We start from the raw sequence: 22,118 nt of genomic DNA on the forward strand, positions 1-22,118 counted from the left end.
CTCCCTCCATCCCACACATATGTACAAAGAGTTTCTAAACGTTCATTTCCATCGAAACATCCAGGCTTACCTGTAATTGGGAACTGTGCCTGCAAGATGGCCACAATAACAAGTGCAGTCCACTTCATCTTGTCCTTCCCCAGGATGGTGCCCGGAGGCAGAGGCTGAGGCAGCTGTGACTGGATGAAGAAGAGGAAAGGAGTCTCTGCTGGCTTTGTTCTGCTGCTGCCTCCTCAGGAAGTGGAGGACGATGGGCCTTTGAGAAGGCACCTGCCAACCGGGCCAAGAAACTCACACTCCCCCTTTCGGTTCACAGGCAGGAAGCTCTGGAGGTTTGAGGGTTTGGGGTGTGTGTATGTGTCTGTCTGAATTTTTGCTTTTTTTTTTTTTTTTGTCGTCTCCTTTAACCATTGTTTTATTTTCCTTCTTTCTAATTTTTGTCTGAGTGATAGTTGCTCAGTCATGCCTGACTCTTCGCAACCCCATGGACTGTAGCCTGCCAGGCTCCTCTGTCCATGGAATTCTCCAGGCAAGATTAATGGGGTGGGTTGCCATTTCCTTCTTTTTGTCTAATTTTTATCTAATTCCTATCTTGATTGGTGTAGTCAGCCCCTAAGCAAATACATGACTTCCCTGGTGGCTCAGACAGTAAAGCGTCCGCCTACAACGCAGGAGACCTGGGTTCAGTCCCTGGGTCGGGAAGATCCCCTGGAGAAGGAAATGGCACCCCACTCCAGTACTCTTGCCTGGAAAATCCCACGGATGGAGGAGCCTGGTAGGCTGCAGTCCGTAGGGTCTCAAAGAGTCGGACACAACTGAGCGAGTTCACCTTAAGCAAATACAAGTTCCCGGTGCATTTAAGAATGTTCGCTGCTCTCCTAGATTCGTGTATTTTATGGTGGTTGGTGAGACGACAGAGCTCTAGACTCAGAGTCAGGTAAAATGTGGAGATAGAACACTTGGGTCTTAGTGCCATCTCTCTTATCTGCTTGCTGGGCGGCCTTGATTAAGTCACTCAACATCTCTAGACCTCAGCGTCCCTACCGATAAAGCAAATTGCTGAGGATGCAGATCTGAACTTGGCTTGAATTTGGACCATAGAAAACAGAAGAGCCCACATAATACTTCAAACACTCGTTATTTGACAGCATTTAAACATTGAACCAACTTACAATAATGAAAAAGATTAACACTCATAAATAAACTGTATTATTTATACAGTATAATAAAGTGTAAGATCTGTGTGAAACAAACTTTCAAACATTACTGAAGAATACAGAAAGGACTTGGGTAAATGGAAAGATGTATCTTGGTCTTTGATAGGAAACTTCTTTTTAAGAAGCCCACAATTCTCTCTAAATTAATCAACCCATACTTCTACAAATACCAACAAAAGTTTTAGCACAAGATAATCTTGGTTGAAAGTTTGCATGAAAAATTAATGTACAAAAAATAGTGAGGACTCAAAAAAAAACCCAAGCAATCAAAAAAAAAAAAAAACAGGTAAATTGGACTTCACCAAAATTTAAAACTTTTGTGCAGAAAGGACACAATCAAGAAGGTAGAGATAATCCATAGAAAAAATAGTTGTAAATCAAATATTGATAAGGGTATAGTATTCAGAATGTAACTCAACTAGAAAAAAAAAGTGAAAATCGGCCAAAGATCTAAATAGATATTTCTGCAACAAGCACATGAAAAGATGATCAGTATCTTTGGTCACTAGGGAAATGAAAATCAAAACTACAGTGAACTATTACTTCGCACACACTAGGATGGCTAAAATTTTAAAACACAAAGTGTTGGTAAGGATGTTAAGAAACTGGAACTCATACATTACTGGTGGAAATGTGGGAAATTTCCCTATGGAAAATGTGTGACATTTCCTTCAAAAATTTGAATAGAATTATCACACAACCCAGCAGTTCTACTCACAGGCATATACTCAGGAGAACTGAAACATGTGCACATTAAAACTTGTACATGAATGTTTATAGCAGCATTGTTCAAACTAGCCCCAAACTGGAAGCAACCCAGATGTCCACGAACTGAGGAATAGATAAACAAATCGTACATCTAAACAATAAAATATTATACTTGCAACATGGTCGAAACTTGAAAACAGTATGCTAAATGAAACAAGCCAAACACAAAAAGACCAAATATTATATGATCGCATTAATACAAAATGCCTATAATAAGCCATAGAGACAGAAAGTAGATCAGTAGCTTTCAGAGGACAAGGGAAGGGGAAACTTGGGACTAATTCTTAATAGGTATGAAGTTTCTTTTGAATGATCAAAATGTTCTAGAAGTAGATTGTTGTGATGATGTCTGACACAGTGAATATACTGAAAACCACTGAGTTGTACACTTCAAAATGGCAGACTCAGGGAATTACATCTCAGGACAAAAATAATGCCAAACAAGCAAAAGAACAGCCAGGAAAACTCTGTAAAAGAGGAGCAATGAGTGTGAAATAACTGTGCAAAACATTAAGCATACAGAGAGACATGATTACCATATAATAGTTGTGATGGTATAGACTCAAACATACACGGTCAATTGGTTTTTTATAACGGGACTAGGAAAATTCAGTGGAGAACCAACCAACCAACCAACGGTATCTCTATGGTGAAAAAAAAAAAACAGGCCCTTATTTTATACTACACACAAAAATTAACTGAAATAGTCCATAGGCCTAGATGTAGAACATAATATCCATAAAACTTCTGGAAAAAAATAGAAAAATCTTTATGTTAACACATTTGAAGCACAAACTACAAGAGAAAAATAATTGGTAAATTTGACTTCATCAAAATTAAAACCTTTGTTCATTAGAAAACACCATTAAGAAACTGGAAAAGCAAGCCATTGACTCAGAGAAATTATTTGCAAATACATGTATCAGACAGAGGACTTATATCCAGAATATATTAAAAAAACTCCTTCATATTAATATTAAGATAATTAAATCAACAAGAAAATGGATAAAATATTTGAATAGAAAATTCCTCAAAGAAGATAAATGGTCAGTAAGCACATGAAAAAGATGCTGAACATCACTAATAATTAAGGAAACACAAATTAAAATACAATGAGATACCACTACAAACCTACTAATATAGCTAAAATTAAATAATTGACCATATCAAGTGTTGACAAGGATATGGAGGAACTGGAACTTTCATACATTTGATGATAAGAGTGTAACATGATACAATTTTGGAAAAAGTTTGGCAGTTTATGAAAAAGTTAAACATACGTCTAATATAAGATTCAGCCAATTCACTCTTAGGTATCTACCCAACAGTAAAGGAAATATATTTACATACAAAGACTTATATGTGAATATTCATAGCAACTTTATGTTTATAATAGCCAAAAACTGGAAACCACCCAGATATCCATCACCGAATATATGGATGAATTATGATATATCCATAATGAAATAATACTCAATAATAAAAAGGAATAAGCTGTTAGTAACAGACAAACATATCTGAACCTCAAAATCATACTGAGTGAAAGAAGCCAGGCAAAGAGTAAGTAAATATTGAGTGATTCCATATACAATTCTAGCACTGTCATAAGGGCTTAGTACCTTTACACATGATAAGTACCCAAATGTTGTTCAATTACAACAAACACTATTTTTAAATTATTATTTATTTATTTTTGGCTGCACTGGGTCTTCATTGCTGCACGCAGGGGCTACTCCCTAGCTGTTGTACTCAGGCTTCTCAATGTGGTGGCTTCTCTTGCAGAGCATAGGCTCAAGGGTGCACAGGAGGCTTCAGTACTTGCGCTGCAACATGTGGAATCTTCCCGGACTGGGGATCAAACCTCTGCATTGGCAGGCAGACTCCCAACCACTGGACCCCCAGGGAAGTCCACAACAAATACTTTTTGAATGCCTACAGTGTGCCAAGCACTGTACTATAATGCTGAAGATATGACTGAGTAAAACAAAGAATCTTCACCCTCATGAAATTTTCAGGCTTGTAAGGGTCTAAAAACATATTAGAAAACGAGTAACAGAAAATTCATAGAAAAGGAAGTAGCAGATGGCTTTTTAAAATGTCTGTTTGTATGTTTATTTATTTATGGCTGTGCTGGATCTTCACTGCTGTGCACGGTCGCTGCAGTGTCTTCTCTTGCTGCAGAGCATGGGCTCCAGGTGTGCAGACTTCAGTAACTGTGGCACACGGGCTTAGGTGCCAGCATGTCCCCTGCATTGGCAGGCAGATGGAACGCCACTGGAGTGCCAGGGAAGTCCTGGCTTTTAAATGAATGAAAAATCCTCAATATCATTCAAAATGAAATAAACCAAAATTATAACTACAGTGAATACACATTCTTACCTATTATATTGGTATCACCCTCTCTGCTGGGTTCCATTTTTCCTTGCCTCTCAAGGACCTTATTCCAGAAATTTTCTCTTCTTTCTCCTTATCTCTTCTTATCAATATAAAGCATGTTTTTCCTCCCATCTTTAAAAAATCCCTCAAATATTTGAGAAACCTTTGCACATTGGAACTTGCCATAACTCTTGGTGCCATGGGAATCCAAAAGGTGAATCCGGGCTTCTCCATAGGAAGTAGGCTGGATTAGTCTGCTGGGGACACAACTCAACTGACTGCCGGCACTGACTTCCAGGGAAGTGAGTAAAGTCATCTTAGATCATCCAGCCACAGCAGAGTCACCAGGGAACCGCAGTCACATGAGTGATGCCCGCTGATACCAGAGTACTGCCTATCTGAGCCCAGCCTAAGCTGCTGACCCACAGAATCATAAATACCTAAAACAGGTTTTGTTTTAAATTACTAAATTTGGGATAGCTGTTACACTGCTAGATAACAGAAACACTCAAAATCCTCATATCAATCTCAGCAAACGATCTAATTGGCCCAGGCTGGGTCTTATGCTCACCTCTTGGATCAACCATTGTTTCCAGTGGGAACAAGACAAGCCTAGAGATGAGACATTATGATTAACAACCCTACCAGAATCATTTATCACGAAAGGCAGAAATGGAAAGGTATTGTATGAAACAATAGCTGTCCAGTAGTGACAGCCTTGTTCTGGTGAGTGCAGTGGGATAGGACGGGGACCTACGGGAGGGTACAGGCAGGGTCAGGAGCTGAGAGAACGCCCTAGACTGAAAAGAAATGGGAGGCCAGTGCTTGCTGTTTCCTGAGAGGTCTCCTTTGGAACAGAAACAGCTGCCAATCCCTGCAGAACCTCACCCAGACACCTCCCTGGGGCCTCATCTTTGCCACCTCACCTTGCTGTGCCCAAAATTTATTTACCTCATAACTGTATGTTTGTACCCTTTGACCAAAATCTCCCTATTCCTCCCACCCCCTACCCCCTGGTAACTGCCATTCTGCTCTGTTTCTATAAGTTCATCTTTTTTAGATTCTATATATAAGTGATATCAGATAACATTTGTCTTTCTCTATGTGACTTATTTCACTTGGCATAATGCCCTCAAGTTCCATCCATGTTATAACAAATGGCATATTTCCTTGTTTTTCATGGTTAAATAATATTCCATTGTGTGTGTGTGTGTGTGTATATATACACACCACATTGTCTTTATCTGTTCACCTGTTGGCAGATGCTTGGGGTTTTTTTTCTATGTCTTGGCTATTGTGAATAATGCTTCAATGAACACGGGAGTGCAGATATTTCTTCAAGATCCTGAGTTCATTTCTTTCAGATGTATGACCAGAACTGTGATTGCTGAATTAGATGGTAGCTCTATTTTTACTCTTTGAGGGACCTCCATACTGTCTTCCATAGTGGCTGCATCAGTTTCTACTTCCACCAACAGTGTAGAAAGGTTTCTTTTTCTCCACCCCTTCTTCATTTGTTATTTGTAGACTCATTGATGATAGCCATTCTGACGGGGGATGTGCAGGCAAGACAGCCCCAGAGTTAGTGGACTAGCTTCTTGATGGAGCCCACAATGCACTTAGTAGAATCTGCATCCCTTTAGTGCCCCTAGGAGTCCTATCTCTTCCTGCCCCCTACTCATATAGATCATGATTCAGTACTCTGGATGTAATGAGAGAGAAATTAGCCCTTTGAGGAGCACCTCACACAGCTAAGGAGCATCACTCACATGCTCTCACTTTGCCCTGTAGAAGAAATCACAGGCCTGAGAAGATGTTTATTCCTTAGCTATGCCACCTCAGGGAAGGGATGATGCAAGTCAAAGCTGTTCCTCTTACCCATGCCAATACATCCAAAAGCATATACTTTTTGTTCCAACAGAGTGCTAGAATTTCTTCTCTGGAACCTGGACTTCCACAAAGGGTCTCTTGTCTGTGGATGACTGTCTGAGATAGTGTTTTCCAGGGGCTCCCATACCATGGATGAGAGCGGCTGGAGCCAGTTCATGGGCCACTGTAAGATCCGCAGCCAGGATAAGGTCTGTATGCACATTACCCAACAAGTCAGCAAGGCAAGATTCTTTCTGAATCCTTTGGTATATGGTGCTGGATCCCACAGCTCCCACAAAGGCACTTCTGTCCATTGACGGATGTCAAATTGTTGTTATAGAGAGTGGATTATACATGAGGTATGTCTTACTCAGCCATGTTGTTGATGTCACTCTGTCAATTTCGGTTTAAAAAGCCAACTATTCCCCTCTGGTTACAATGTTGATGAGGCTGTCATGTAAAGCCAATCACCTTCTTTCTCCGTGGAATTTAAATCTCAAGAAAGAGAAAGAAGACCTAGAAACATTCTTCATTCATTTTTTCTGCTTGGACTCATCCATCCCAGGAAATGTTCACGTTCTGTGGCTCTATGAACACTGTTCCAGTAAATTTCTGTTTTTGCTCAGGTTACCTACAGTTGGTTTTTATTGCTTACAACCAAAAGATCCTAACTCATACACTGGAATGTTCAGAAGTTGTGTTAGCTTTCTACTGCTGGATGACAGAGTATCACAAATGAAGTGACTTAAATCAACACAAATTTATTATCTCATAGTAATGTAGGTCAGTCCAAGCACAGTGGGAGAGGGTTCTCTGCTTAGGTGCTTACGAGGATGAAATCAAGGTGTTGGCTGGGGCTGCAGTTCTCATCTGAAGCTCAAGGTGTTCTTCAAAGGTCACTGGTTATTGACAAAATTTATTTCCAAACAAATATAGAGCTAGATCTCTATTTTCCTGCTAATGATTATCTAGGGACTGTCTCAGACCCTAGAGAATATCTGCATTCCCTTATGGCCCTTGTAGGCAGTTCACTGCATAGATGTCTGCTTCCTCCTAGCCCAACCAGAGCACATCTCTTTGACTTACTCTGCAATCACCTTGAGAAAATTCTGCTTTTTTGTATAATTTTATTCATCTATTTGTTGGCTGTGCTGGGTCTTTGTTGCTGTGCTCAGGCTTTCTCTAGTTGTGGTGAGTGGGGGTTGTTCTGTAGTTGGGGTGCCTGGCTTCTCGCTGTGGTGGCTTCTCCTGTTGCGGAGCACAGGCTCTAGGGTTCACAGGCTTCAGTAGATGCAGCACGGGGTTGTGGTGTGTGGGCTTAGTTGTCCCATAGCATACGGGACCTTCTGGGACCAGGGATTGAACCCATGTCCCCTGCATTGGCAGGTCGATTCTTAACCACTGGACCACCAGGGAAGTCCAAGAAAACTCTGCTTTCAAAGGGTTCACCTGATTGAATCTGGGCCACCCAGGATAAAATAATATAATCACAGGAGTGCTATCTCATCATAGTCACATGTCCTTTACATCATCAAGGAGATAATGAGAGGCATATACACCAAAGTATGGAAATCTTGGAGGCCAACTTATGATTTTTTCTCCCACAGAAGAGCTATGGGAAAAGATGTTTCTTTGTGACGATCAGGTATGTCTGATATCCAATCCATCTTTCTCCCAAATTGGAGGAAACTTGCTGGGGAATGAATCTAACCCAGAGGCGGGCAGAACAAGAAATGTGTAATGACAAGTTGAAAACTTACACTTACTGCATCCATTGAGAACCTGGATGATGCCACACCTAAAGGCCTGCCCGTGGGCTTTTCCATTTCATAAGCCAATAACCTCTCTTTTTTTTACTTGCTTATCTCTAACTTTATCTTTTCTTCGTATATATTTTTACTGAAGTATAGCTGACTAGGTGCACAGCAAGGTGCTTCTGTTACACATATGCATGTATATTATTTTTGAAATTATTTTCCGTTATAGGTTATTACAAAATATTGACTACAGTTCCTTGTGCTATACAGTAAGTTTTTGTTGCTTGTTGCATATCTATTTCTTCAATTAGAAATCTAGCATTCTATTCATATAAGAGCTTTCCTGGTGGCTGATGGTAAAGAATCTGCCTGCAATGCGGGAGACCTAGGTTAGATCCCTGGGTTGGGAAGATCCCCTGAATGAGGGCATGGCAACCCACTCCAGTATTCTTGCCTGGAGAATCCCATGGACAGAGGAGCCTGGCGGGCTACAGTCCATGGGGTCACAAAGAGTCAGACACAACTGAGCGACTAAGCACATTCATACTAAGTCAAACAAGTGGAATCAAAATGTCATAAATTTTTTAGTTAAACAAAAATTCATAAGTTTTCTAAAATATATATGTCATATATGTTATTTATATGTTTGTTGCTGTTGTTCAGTCGCCCAGTCATGTCTGACTCTTTGCAACCCATGGACTGCAGCATGTCAGGCCTCCCTGTCCCTCACCATCTCCCAGAGTTTGCCCAACTTCATGTTCATTGCATTAGTGATGCCGTCCAGTCATCTCATCTTCTGATGCCCTCTTCTCCTTCTGCCCTCAATGTTTCCCAGCATCAGGGACTTTTCCAATGGGTCCTCTATTTGCATCAGATGACCAAAATATTGGAGCTTCAGCACAAAAGCTTTTCTACTACATTTGATTTAAAGGCTTGAGAAAGAACATTTTTAAAAAGAGATGGAGAAATTGGAAAACATAAACTAAATAAAATAGGGGCCCTGAATGTGAAACAGAAAAATTGAAAAAACCTAGGTAAAAGTAAAAGATCATCATATAGTCCATTTGTTTTTAAACATGGCTGCTCATTAGAAACATATCTGGAGCTCTGGAGAGAAAAAGCAATACCTGGGCATTTGTATTTTTCAAAATACTCCAAGATAATTCTGAAATGCATCTGGATTTAAAAAATGATTACAGGTTTTTCTACTAAATGGTAGTTTTGGTGATAGAGTTTTATTATTTTTCTGTTGACCAATCATGATAAAATGGTATTAAGTAACTGTTACATAATCACAATAGTAAACGATGTTTATCAGTTTTCACAATCAATAGGAAGAAAAAAATTAAAGATAATTACAATTGCAAGCCATAACGGGAACATGATTAACCTAACAATATAAAATAATCACACACAATTCGGTGGGGTCAAGCAGAGTGATGTGGTAAGTGGAAGTGCCTCCATGCACATGTTCTCATCCACCCAGCCAGTCTTTGTCTTTGGGTTGGTGCATTTGATCCTATTACCATTTTCTTAATTGTGTTGAGTTTATTTTCTGTAGGTCTTTTCCTTCTGTGGGCTTCCCTGGTGGTTTAGATGGTAAAAAATCTGCCTGCAGTGAAGAAGACCTGGGTTAGATCCCTTCATCAGGAAGATCCCCTGGAGAAGGGAATGGCAACCCACTCCAGTATTCTTGCTTGGAGAATTCCATGGACAGAGGGGCCTGGTGGGCTACAGTCCACGGGGTCGCAAAGAGTCAGACATGACTGAGCAACTAACACACACTTTCCTTCTCTTGTGTTTCCTGCCTAGAGTGGTTCCTTTAGTATTTATTGTAAAGGTGGTTTGGTGGTGCTGAATTTTTTTAACTTTTGCTTGTCTGGAAAGTTTTTGATTTCGCTATAAAATCTGAAGGAGAGTCTTGCTGGGTAGAGTGTTCTTGATTGTAGCTTTTTCCCTTTCATCACTTTAAATATATTGTATCATTCCCTTCTGGCTTGTAGAGTTTCTGTTGAGAAATCAGCTGATAGATAGCCTGATGGAAGTTCCCTTTTTTGCTATTTGTCATTTTTCCCTTGCTGCTTTTAATATTTTATCTTTGTCATTAAATGTCAGTTTGATTACCATGTGTCTTGGTGTGTTCCTCCTTGGGTTTATCCTGCCTGGGACTCTCTGTTTCCTGGACTGGTTGACTGTTTCCATTCCTGTGTTAGGGAAGTTTTCATCTATTGTCTCTTCAAATATTTTCTCAGGTCCTTTCTCTCTCTCCTTTCCTTCTGGGACCCATATAATGCGAATGTTGGTGTGCTGAATGTTGTCCCAGAGGTCTCTTAGGCTGTCTTCATTTCTTTTCATTCTCTTTTCTATATGCTGTTCTGTGGCAGTGATTTCCACCATTCTGTCCTCCAGGTCATTTATCCATTCTTTTGCCTCAATTATTCTGCTATTGATTCCTTCTAGTGTATTATTCATCTCTGCTTGCTTGTTCTTTAGTTCTTCTAGGTCCTTGACAAACATTTCTTGCATCTTCTCCATTGTTTTCCCAAGATCCTGAACCATCTTCACTATCATTATTCTGAATTCTTTTCCTGGAAGGTTACTTATCTTCATTTCATTTAGTAGCTTTTCTGGGGTTTTATCTTGCCCCTTCATTGGGGACATAACTTTCTGCTTTTTCATCCTGATTAAGTTTCTGTAATGCGATTTTTGTTTTGGCGGCTGTGGGACTGTGGTTCTTCTTGCATCTTTTGTCTGCCCTCTGATGGAAGAGGCTAAGAAGCTTGTGTAAGCTTCCTGATGCGAGAAACTGGCTGTGGGAAAAACTGAGTCTTGCTCTGGTGGGCAAGGCCCTGCTCAGTAAAGCTTTAATCCAATTATCTCTGATGGCTGGGGTTGCACTCCCTCCCTGGTATTTGTTTGGCCTGAGGCAACCCAGCCCTGGGGTCTACAGGCTCTCTGGTAGGGCTAATGGTGACCTCCAAGAGGGCTTATGCCATGGAGGACTTTCCGGGTCTGCTGCTGCCAGTGCCCTCATCCCTGTGCTGGGCCCCTGCTAACTCACGCCCCCACAGGAGGCCCTCCAACACTAACAGGTAGTTAGGGCTCAGTCTCCCGTGTGGTCATTGCTCCTTTCCTCTGGATCTTGGTACACGCAAGATTTTGTCTGTGCCCTCCAAGACTGGAGTCTGTTTCCCCCAGTCCTGTGGAATTCCTATAATCAAACTCCTTTGGCCTTCAAGGTCAGATTCCCCAGGGATTCCCAGTCTCTTTGTTGGATCCCCAGGCTGGGAAGCCTGACGTGGGGTTCAGGACCTTCACCACAGTGGGAGAACTTCTTTGGTATTGTTCTCCAGTCTGTGGGTCCCCCACCCGGCAGATATGGGATTTGAATTTATCATGATTGTGCCCCTCCTACATTATTGCTGCAGTTTCTTCTTTGTCTTTGGATGTGGGGCATCTTTCTTTGGTGGGTTCCAGCATCCTCCTGTCGATGGTTGTTCAACAGTTGGTTGCGATTTTGGTGCTCTCACAGGAGGAGATGAGCGCACGTCCTTCTACTCCGTCATCTTGAACCAGGAGCCACCAATAACTTCTCTTATACTATTTGCTTTATATTCTGTACCTTGCATTTGAAGCAGCCTTGAATATTACAGATGCTGAAAATGCAGAACCATTAAAAACATATTTGTAAATTTCATAATTGTACTTGTGTCTAATTTGTGGGAGTTTTACTTAAGCGGCCCTTCCCTTCAAAAGATTATTTGTCTTTAAGAAAATTAAGTGACAATTTTCTTTAAGGAGACATTAAGGAGGAAATGCATACCTAATGTCCAAACACAAGAAAAACATAAATGAAAAGACTGCACAAGGATATAAAAGATTTTAAAAATGACAAGAGATGGTAAAAATAAGCTAGGGTGTAGGTAAATTAAAGAGATACCATCAAGGGATGATATAACCTACTGAATATCACTGTTGATGGTCAAAGACCTTCCACCTGAAAAAGAACCTTTTCTGCTTTGGGGATGCCTTTACATTTGCGTGTCACTCTCACATATATCGTCACGCTTAATCTTCATGATGACTCAGTAAGGTAGTCAATACTGGTATATGGTTTCCACCTGATAGTTAAGGAAACTAAGATTCAGAAAAATTAAGTAACTTGCCCAAGGTCATAAAGCTGGCAGTGGCCAAATAAGGATTAGAACTTAGCTTTTCTGGGTCCTGGTTATTGGCAGTGGGAGAACATGATCTTTAAAACAGCTGGACCTCAGTTCAAATTCCAGTCCTACCATTAACTACCTGCCTGATTATTGACTACATTGATAATGTTTGAAACCCCTTCTTCTAAATGGGCTAACAATGCCCTCCTCATTGGACTGTTGGAGGAACGAATACAATGATATTTTTATGTCCTTGATATAGAAGGTGTTGGAAAGAGTTATTCCTTTTGATGTCTTTCAAAGGAGGTGAGCTCACCATAGTTGCCTGGGAAAAGGACCCCAGAGAGTTGTTAAATGTTTGGGGCAGATTATGGGGGATTTAAAATCTTTCTAGGAATGGTAAGGGGGTGGTCCCAGCATCTGTGGAGAGGGTGGGAGACAGAGAGGAGCAGATGAGGGATGAGGTAGGCAAGTCCTCAGAAGGGGAGGCAAGGCCCCATGGTATGCGCCCTCTTTTGCATCCTGCAGCTCTTGAACACCAGGTCAGAACTTAGTGCTCATGTTTGTTATGAACACGTGATTCCAGTTCCTGGACTGGTTTGGGTAATAAGTTTAGCTTTAGAAGTCTCATAAAGTCCACTCTTGGAAGCAACCTAAATGTCCATCGACAGATGAATGGATAAAGAAGATATGGTACATATATATAATGGAATATTACTCAGCCATAAAAGAGGAGTGAAATAATGCCATTTGCCACAACATGGATGGACCTAGAGATTATCATACTAAGTGAAGTCGAACAAAGACAAATATATGATATCACCTATATGTGGAATCTAAAAAGATGATGCAAATGAACTTATTAACAAAACAGAAACTCTCACAGACGTAAGAGAACGAACTTATCGTTACCAAAGGAGAAAAGGTGGGGGGAGGGATAAATTAGGAGTTAGAGACTGACACATACCCGCTGCTATATATGAAATAGATAATCAACAAGGATCCACTATAGAGCACAGGGAACTCTATTCAATATTCAGTAATAAACTATATGGGGAAATAATCTGAAAGAGAATGGCTGTATGTAGATGTATAACTGAATCACTTTGCTGTACATCTGAAACTAACTCAGCATTGTAGATCAACTGCACTCCAAAATAAAATAAAAATTAAATTTTTTAAAAAGTCTGCTCCTAGATATCTGAGCAAACACAAAATCGTCCTCTGAAATGAGCAAGCTTCAAACTATGAGACGCCAGTACATCTGAGAACCCAGTTCATAACTGTATTAGCATCAGTGAATGTTTTCATGTTCCCTGCCTCAGCCAGGGCTTAGACTCACTTCTGACTCTACCAAATGGCCTTCCCTCAGCATGGCGCCGCGGAGAGCTGCTACTATGGGAATGCACGGATAGGGATCTTCTCCCAGCTTTGTCTTTAATTTGCCATGTGACCTCAAATCACTTTCTCTCTCTGGGTCTTGGTGTCTTCAGTCATAAGATGAAGGGGCTGAATTTTCAGGTGAATTTTCCATTACTTGATACTGAAAAATATCCTGAGAAATAAATAAAGATATTTGGGTTCCCGTGTCAGAAAAGCAGCACTTGGAGGGCTATCTAATACCACGAGACCTGGTGCAGTGCCTTGCATATACTTGAAGCTCAGTATGTGCTTGTTACATAAAAAGTGGTCTTGATTTGTATTTGTAATTTAAACATTAAAAAAAAAAATAAAGAACCTTTCTTCTTAAAAAGAGATGCAAGGACTGAACTAGATGCCCCTCTAGTTGTCCTCTATTCAGAACTTATATTTAGGTTTAATTATTCCTGCCTCTCCAGTGCCGCCCTCCCCCTTTCAGCCCTGCCCACTGTCATCTGCCCTGCCACAAGTACATCTTGGGTGCTGTGATCCTGCTGCTCCTTGCCGGTCGTCCACACTGACCCAAGGGCAGGCAGGGGGACCAGGATTCCATTCAAGGTTCTGGATGTTGGTTTTCAGGGGTCTGCCAGGCCTGACTGTGCTGGCGATGCTCTGACTTCATGCAGGTCACATTTCTGTCATCTGCAAAGGGGAAGGACTGACTGAACTTGCCAGGGGCAGAGACAGTTGGCTGGCTCGGAAGTCCTCTTTAAGCCCAGGCTGCCTTTGGTTGTTGTTTAGTCGCTCAGTCAGGTCTGACTGTTTGCCATCCCATGGACTGCAGCACACCAGGCTTCCCTGTCCTTCACTATTTCCTGGAGTTTGCTCAGATTCATGTCCATCGTGTCCATGATGCTATGTAACCATCTCATCCTCTGCTTTCAATCTTTCCCAGCATCAGGGTCTTTTCTATGGAGTCAACTCTTCACATCAGGTGGCCAAAGTGTTGGAGCTTCAGCTCCAGCATCAGTCCGTCTAATGAATATTCAGGGTTGACTTCCTTTAGGACTGACTGATTTGATTTCCTTGCAGTCCAAGGGGTTCTCAGGAGTCTTCTCCAGCAGCACAATACAAAAGCATCAATTCTTTGATGCTCAGCCTTCTTTATGGTCCATCCCTCACATTCATACATGACTACTGGAAAAAAACCCATAGCTTTGACTATATAGATCTTTGTTAGCAAAGTGATGTCTTTGCTGTGAATATCCTGTTTAGATTTGTCACGACTTTTCTTCCAAGGAGCAAGTGTTTTTTAATTTCATGGCTGTGATCACCATCGGCAGTGCTTTTGGAGCCCAAGAATACAAAATTTGTCACTGCTTTCACTTCTTCCCCTTCTATTTGCCATGAAGTGATGGGACCAGATGCCATGATCTTAATTTTTTGACTGTTGAGTTTTAAGCCAGCTTTTTCACTCTCCTCTTTCACCCTCATCAAGAGGCTCTTTATTTCCTCCCAACTTTCTGCCATTAGAGTGGTATCATCTACACATCTGAGGTGGTTGATATTTCTCCTGGACTTTGGGAATCCGCGCCCCCCGCCACCCAAAAAATAGCCATATGTCCTCTTGCCCCAGAAATTAGCCTGAAGGGGGCCTACCTCTAGGGACTGCTGGAGAGGGATTGTGGGTCCCCACATTAGACCTTTACTGTCCCTTAGAACACTCACCAGCTTATGGGGAAGACAGAGTGGTTAAAAGACAGAGGGGGCTGTAATTCCAGCGGTGCAGCTGCCCTCGCTACATGACGGGAGGAGTAAAGAGGATTTTCCTGCTCTGGGCCAACCCTCCCTGGGCAATTCAATGCAATTCCACGAGGACCTCTAGCGGCTGTCTCATCAAATTACAGTTTCCCTGGCTCTTCCACAGCTGGGTGCCTGGGCTGACCTCTGAGCAGGTTTAGCCCTGCTCCTCCATGGCACACACCGAGGCATGATGGGAGAGGGCTTCCCCCAAGGCTCAGCGAAGACCAGTGACTGACACATGCCAGGGGAGACCTTCCTGCAGTGTTATTACTGAGAAAATGGTTGGCTCTCTGCTCCTCTACAGCCTGACCAGTGTATCCATGTCATGAGCGGCTGTGGGCCATCCCACATGGTGATGGAGACTAAATAATGCTCATAGCCACCCCTCCCATCCTAGGCATCATCCCCAACCACCAAGGGGACCCTCCCACAGAGCATTTGCATAGGGCACCAGCACAGTGTTTGAGCTGGGATTTGAAGGCTTCAGAGCTCACACTCTGGTCATAACAAACACTGGTCATAACAAACACCTTCTTCCAACAACACAAGAGAAGACTCAATACATGGACATCACCAGATGATCAACACTGAAATCAGATTGATTATATTCTTTGCAGCCAAAGATGGAGAAGCTCTATACAGTCAGCAAAAACAAGACCAGGAGCTGACTGTGGCTCAGATCATGAACTCCTTATTGCCAAATTCAGACTTAAATTGAAGAAAGTAGGGAAAACCACTAGACCATTCAGGTATGACCTAAATCAAATCCCTTATGATTATACAGTGGAAGTGAGAAATATATTTAAGGGCCTAGATCTGATAGAGTGCCTGATGAACTATGGACTGAGGTTTGTGACATTGTACAGGAGACAGGGATCAAGACCATTCCCATGGAAAAGAAATGCAAAAAAGCAAAATGGCTGTCTGAGGAGGCCTTACAAATAGCTGTGAAAAGAAGAGAAGCGAAAAGCAAAGGAGAAAAGGAAAGATATAAGCATCTGAATGCAGAGTTCCAAAGAATAGCAAGAAGAGATAGGAAAGCCTTCTTCAGCAATCAATGCAAAGAAATAGAGGAAAACAACAGAATGGGAAAGACTAGAGATCTCTTCAAGAAAATTAGAGATACCAAGGGAACATTTCATGCAAAGATGGGCTCGATAAAGGACAGAAATGGTATGGACCTAACAGAAGCAGAAGATATTAAGAAGAGATGGCAAGAATACACAGAAGAACTGTACAAAAAAGATCTTCACGACCCAGATAATCACGATGGTGTGATCACTGACCTAGAGCCAGACATCCTGGAATGTGAAGTCAAGTGGGCCTTAGAAAGCATCACTGTGAACAAAGCTAGTGGAGGTGATGGAATTCCAGTTATTTCAAATCCTGAAAGATGATGCTGTGAAAGTGCTGCACTCAATATGCCAGCACATTTGGAAAACTCAGCAGTGGCCACAGGACTGGAAAAGGTCAGTTTTCATTCCAATCCCAAAGAAAGGCAATGCCAAAGAATGCTCAAACTACCGCACAATTGCACTCATCTCACATGCTAGTAAAGTAATGCTCAAAATTCTCCAAGCCAGGCTTCAGCAATATGTGAACCGTGAACTTCCTGATGTTCAAGCTGGTTTTAGAAAAGGTAGAGGAACCAGAGATCAAATTGCCAACATCTGCTGGATCATGGAAAAAGCAAGAGAGTTCCAGAAAAGCATCTATTTCTGCTTTATTGACTATGCCAAAGCCTTTGACTGTGTGGATCACAATCAACTGTGGAAAATTCTGAAAGAGATGGGAATACCAGACCACCTGATCTGCCTCTTGAGAAATCCGTATGCAGGTCAGGAAGCAACAGTTAGAACTGGACATGGAACAACAGACTGGTTCCAAATAGGAAAAGGAGTACGTCAAGGCTGTATATTGTCACCCTGCTTATTTAACTTCTATGCAGAGTACATCATGAGAAACGCTGGACTGGAAGAAACACAAGCTGGAATCAAGATTGCCAGGGGAAATCTCAATAACCTCAGATATGCAGATGACACCACCCTTATGGCAGAAAGTGAAGAGGAACTCAAAAGCCTCTTGAGGAAAGTGAAAGAGGAGCATTAAAAAGTTGGCTTAAAGCTCAACATTCAGAAAACGAAGATCATGGGATCCGGTCCCATCACTTCATGGGAAATAGATGGGGAAACAGTGGAAACAGTGTCAGACTTTTTTTTTTTTTTGGGCTCCAAAATCACTGCAGATGGTGACTGCAGCCATGAAATTAAAAGACGCTTACTCCTTGGAAGGAAAGTTATGACCAACCTAGATAGCATATTGAAAAGCAGAGACATTACTTTGCCAACAAAGGTCCGTCTAGTCAAGGCTATGGTTTTTCCTGTGGTCATGTATGGATGTGAGAGTTGGACTGTGAAGAAGGCTGAGCACCGAAGAATTGATGCTTTTGAACTGTGGTGTTGGAGAAGACTCTTGAGAGTCCCTTGGACTGCAAGGAGATCCAACCAGTCCATTCTGAAGGAGATCAGCCCTGGGATTTCTTTGGAAGGAATGATGCTAAAGCTGAAACTCCAGTACTTTGGCCACCTCATGCGAAGAGTTGACTCATTGGAAAAGACTCTGATGCTGGGAGGGATTGGGGCAAGAGGAGAAGGGGACAACAGAGGATGAGATGGCTGGATGGCATCACTGACTCGATGGATGTGAGTCTGGGTGAACTCCAGGAGTTGGTGATGGACAGGGAGGCCTGGTGTGCTGTGATTCATGGGACGCAAAGAGTCGAACACGACTGAGCGACTGAACTGAACTGAACTGAACTGAGCTCACACTCTTTCCTGTGTGCTGCTGGCCCTGAGAGATGTGAAAACCTGAGGTTTTCTTACAAAGAAAAATAATTTCTTGCCAATTATTTTTTTTACTACACATCTTTAATACAAATGGCAAGACATTTCTTCAAAAGACCCAGATATCACCAGCAGATGAAGGGTCATTGGATACTTGGGGAAAGAGCTAGATTTAAGGACAGGGCCTGATAGGCAACTGTGTGAACTCCCGCAACCTATCTGCGAACCCCAACCTTCTCCCCAAAGTAAGAAAAATAATGTGTGTTCCACCTACTTCTTGGACTTGTTGCAAGGATTAAATAAAAATGCTGTGAGTGAACCTATTTTATAAAATTAAGTCCTATGACAAACATAACATTTATTTTTGAGAAAACTCAACCTATAGTTACCAACTGATATTTGAATAAAGAAAAGAAAAGCAACGAGTGTTTACTGAGTTTGACTCAGGAGGTAAAGAATCTGCCTGCAAAGCAGGAGACACAGAAGACTCGGGCTCAATCCCTGGGTCAGAAAGATCCCCTGGAGGAGGAAACGGCAACCCACTCCAGTATTCTTGCCTGAAAAATCACGCAGACAGTGTAGCCTGGTGAGTTAAAACCCAAAGGTCGCAAAGAGTCGGACGTGACTGAGCCGCTGAGCACACACAGGTAGTGTCATCATTACCTAGGGGCTTCCCAGGCGGTTCCCTGGTAAAGAATCTGCCTGCCAATGCAGATCGAAATGCAGGTTCGATCACTGAGTTGAGAAGATCCCCTAAAGGAGGAAACAGCAACCCACTCAAGCATTCTTGCCTGGAAAATCCCAGAGGAGCTTGGACAGAGGAGCTTGTCGGGGTACAGTGCATGGAGTCACAAAGAGTCGGACACGACTGAGCACTAAACACACACATACACCGCTACATAAGAGCTGCTGATTAAAATCACAGACTGTTTTTACCTGTAAGTTCAGTGTAGAGTGAACACTTTCATAGACTGATGCAGGGCTGTTCATTGACACAAAGTCTTAAGGGCAATGTGTAATAGATTCCACCAGCTTTTGGCTTGGGAATTCCACTGCTGGGAATCTCTCCAAGGAAACAAACAGAGATATGGAAAATACTTCACGCATAAAGATTTCTTTCTTATAACAAGGAAAAATTGGAAGTAATTTAAATGGGCAAATACTGGAGAAATCAGTAACAGCCCTTAACTTTGGCCTATCCAGTCTCCCTTCAGTTAACATAGGTTCTTTTTTTCCTTTCAGGAGCTCCACTTCAAAATTTGTCTGATCCATGTGGTTCTGACCAGTGCTGAGCTGAACTGTCAACTGCAGGGAAAGACACAGGATGGAAACCTGGCCGATGAACTCATTCTCAGATAGAGATTATCCAGGAATGGCTCCCATGGCTGGGAAAGAGGCATCCTTTTTGCCCTAAGATTGCTGACTTCAGTTAAAACCAACACAGTGGAAAGAGGAGCCAGGAGATGAAGAGTTGATTCTGAAGGAATATTTTAAGATCAATGAACTCTTCTTTTGGCTTAAACTACTTTGACTCAGGTTTCTGTCACTAGCAACAGAGTACTAACACAGATCATTATTTGGTAGCTGAAAGAGATCAATCTGATGAAATATTTGCAGCCATTCTAAACCATCTTTATGAATGGTTTCTAGTAATGTAAGCTTATGAGAAAGTGAAGGAAGTGTGATACCCAATCAACATATAACATGCTCTTTTTAGTTAAACATTTCCTGGGAGCAAAGATGTTTCTTCTAAGAAAACACATCAGAATACTAGCAGTCATGCTGGCTGGTGAGATTATTAATTTTTAAACTTTTATTTTGTGTATTTTCTGTACAAAGATACATGCATGCAAGCTAAGTTGCTTCAGTCGTGCCTGATTCTTTGTGACCCCATGGACTGTAACCAACCAGGCTTCTCTGCCCATGGAATTCTCCAGGCAAGAATACTGGAGTGGGTAGCCACTCCCTTATCCAGGGGATCTTTTCAACCCAAGGATCAAACTCATGTCTCCTGCATTGCAGGCAGATTCTTTATCATTTGAGCCACCAGGGAAGCCCCCACAAAGATATATATCTTACAATAAGTATAAGGAAAAATTAAGAAAAAGATACAATGTTACTGGTTAATTTATACCTTCCTTAATTTCCAAAAGGATCTAAGTTACCCTTGTCTTCTCAGATGAAAATATACAGAGCACCTCTTTTTGAAGTGACAGTTTGGAATTTCCCTTACAATATTGACCTAACAGTTTTGCATCAAGTAGAACTTTTTTTTCCCCCCAGTTCTAAATCTGAAAACATGCCCCACTACAGGAAAGTAGAGTCTCCTCTTCAACGATTTTGTGATCTTCAGTCTGACTGTTACTAAGAAGGAAAATGTGATATGAACAACCTCCAGTCAGAATATGTATGCACTGATCTCATGGAGCTGAACCTCAAGTCATAAAGGTCCCCACTCCACCTCATACTTGAAAGGAATCTAAAACTGGACTAAAAGACAGAATGAACCATGACTATTGGCCACAGTCTAGTAAAGATAAATGGCCTTGACCAGCGAAGCACAAGTCCAGGGTGAAGACAACATCCACCAGGTACAGCCCCCTGGGCTTAGAAACTCAGGGTTCTTAAGCCACTCCCTCTCCCTACTTCTGATTTTTTCTTGATCAGGGCCTGCCTTGCTTTCTGGGCCAAAGCTAGTCTGAGTCCAAAACACTCATCCCCTCTCTCTTTCGGGTCAGGGTTCTGCCCCAGTTCTGCAGCAGGTAATGAAGCGCATGACAGAGAGGGGTAAGTCCACGAGAGTCGCCAGCAGCAGCACAGACCAGCCTCAGCTTCTCTCCTTTGCTCTGCTGGGCTACTTTTACTCCAGGGTCATCTTATCGAGGTCACCCATCCCATCCCAGCCCATTGGACCTGATCAGCTCTGTGTACCACAGTCCACTCTTATCTACAGTTTTGCTTTCTGCAGTTTGTTACCAGTGGCCAACCTCAGCCCAAAAATATTAAATGAAAAATTCCAGCAATAAACAATTTGTACATTTTGTGTGTGCTGCTTTGAGTAGCATGATGAAATCTCACCATGAATCATCCCTTTGCCCAGCGAATTGACGCTGTATGTTACCTGTCAGTTTGGAGAAGGCGATGGCACCCCACTCCAGTACTCTTGCCTGGAAAATCCCATGGATGGAGGAGCCTGGTGGGCTGCAGTCCATGCGGTGGCTAGGAGTCGGACAAGACTCAGCAACTTCACTTTCACTTTTCACTTTCATGCATTGGAGAAGGAAATGGCAACCCACTCCAGTGTTCTTGTCTGGAGAATCCCAGGGACGGGGGAGCCTGCTGGGCTGCCGTCTATGGGGTTGCACAGAGTCAGACACGACTGAAGCGACTTAGCAGCAGCAGCAGCAGTACCTGTCAGCTAGTAGTAGTAGTCTTGATATCACGGTGCTTGTGTTCAAGTTACCCTTATTTTACTTTTTAATGGTCCCAAGTACAAGGGTAATGTTGACAACTCATATGGTCTCTCAGTTCAGTTCAGTCGCTCAGTCGTGTCTGACTCTTTGCGACCCCATACTTTATAAACTATCATGTGTATGTATAGGAAAAGAACATAGTACATATAGGTTTGGTACGACCCTGGGTTTCAGGCACCTGCAAGGGCTGGGGACAGCCTTGGAAAAGATCCCCATGTATAAGCGGGCAATTATTGTTTGGTTGGTAAGTCATGTCTGACTTTTGTGACCCCCACGGACTGTATAGTCTGCCAGGCTCTTCTGTCTATGGGATTTCCCAGGGAAGAATACTAGAGCGGGAGAGTGGGTTGCCATTTCCTTCTCCAGGGTATCTTTCTGACCCAGGGATGGAACCTGTGTCTCCTGCATTATAGGCAGATTTTTTTGCCACTGAGCCACTTGGGTAAGCATGTGGAAGATTACTGTACAAGAAACCAGCATCTACACAAAA

At 42.2% G+C, this 22,118-nt stretch overlaps 1 protein-coding gene across 19 annotated transcripts in view; it reads right to left on the reverse strand.

Moving 5' to 3' along the window:
- Window positions 1–242, reverse strand: part of CD247 (CD247 molecule) — an 83,996-nt gene extending 83,754 nt beyond the window's left edge. For all 19 annotated transcript variants that reach the window (XR_015161346.1, XR_015161345.1, XR_015161343.1 and 16 more), the window contains exon 1: window positions 71–242. Coding sequence is in view for 15 of the 19 variants with exons in the window: in XM_086393932.1 (XP_086250058.1) it covers window positions 71–128 (58 nt within the window). In the remaining 4 variants the exon portion in view is untranslated. The remainder of the gene's footprint in view (window positions 1–70) is intronic.
- Window positions 243–22,118: the final 21,876 nt, after the last annotated feature.

The sequence above is a fragment of the Bos grunniens genome, chromosome 3 (assembly GCF_055505025.1).
Source record: "Bos grunniens cultivar Pamir isolate PY7600 chromosome 3, Bosgru_T2T1.0, whole genome shotgun sequence".
In the NCBI taxonomy this organism is placed as follows: Eukaryota; Metazoa; Chordata; class Mammalia; order Artiodactyla; family Bovidae; genus Bos; species Bos grunniens.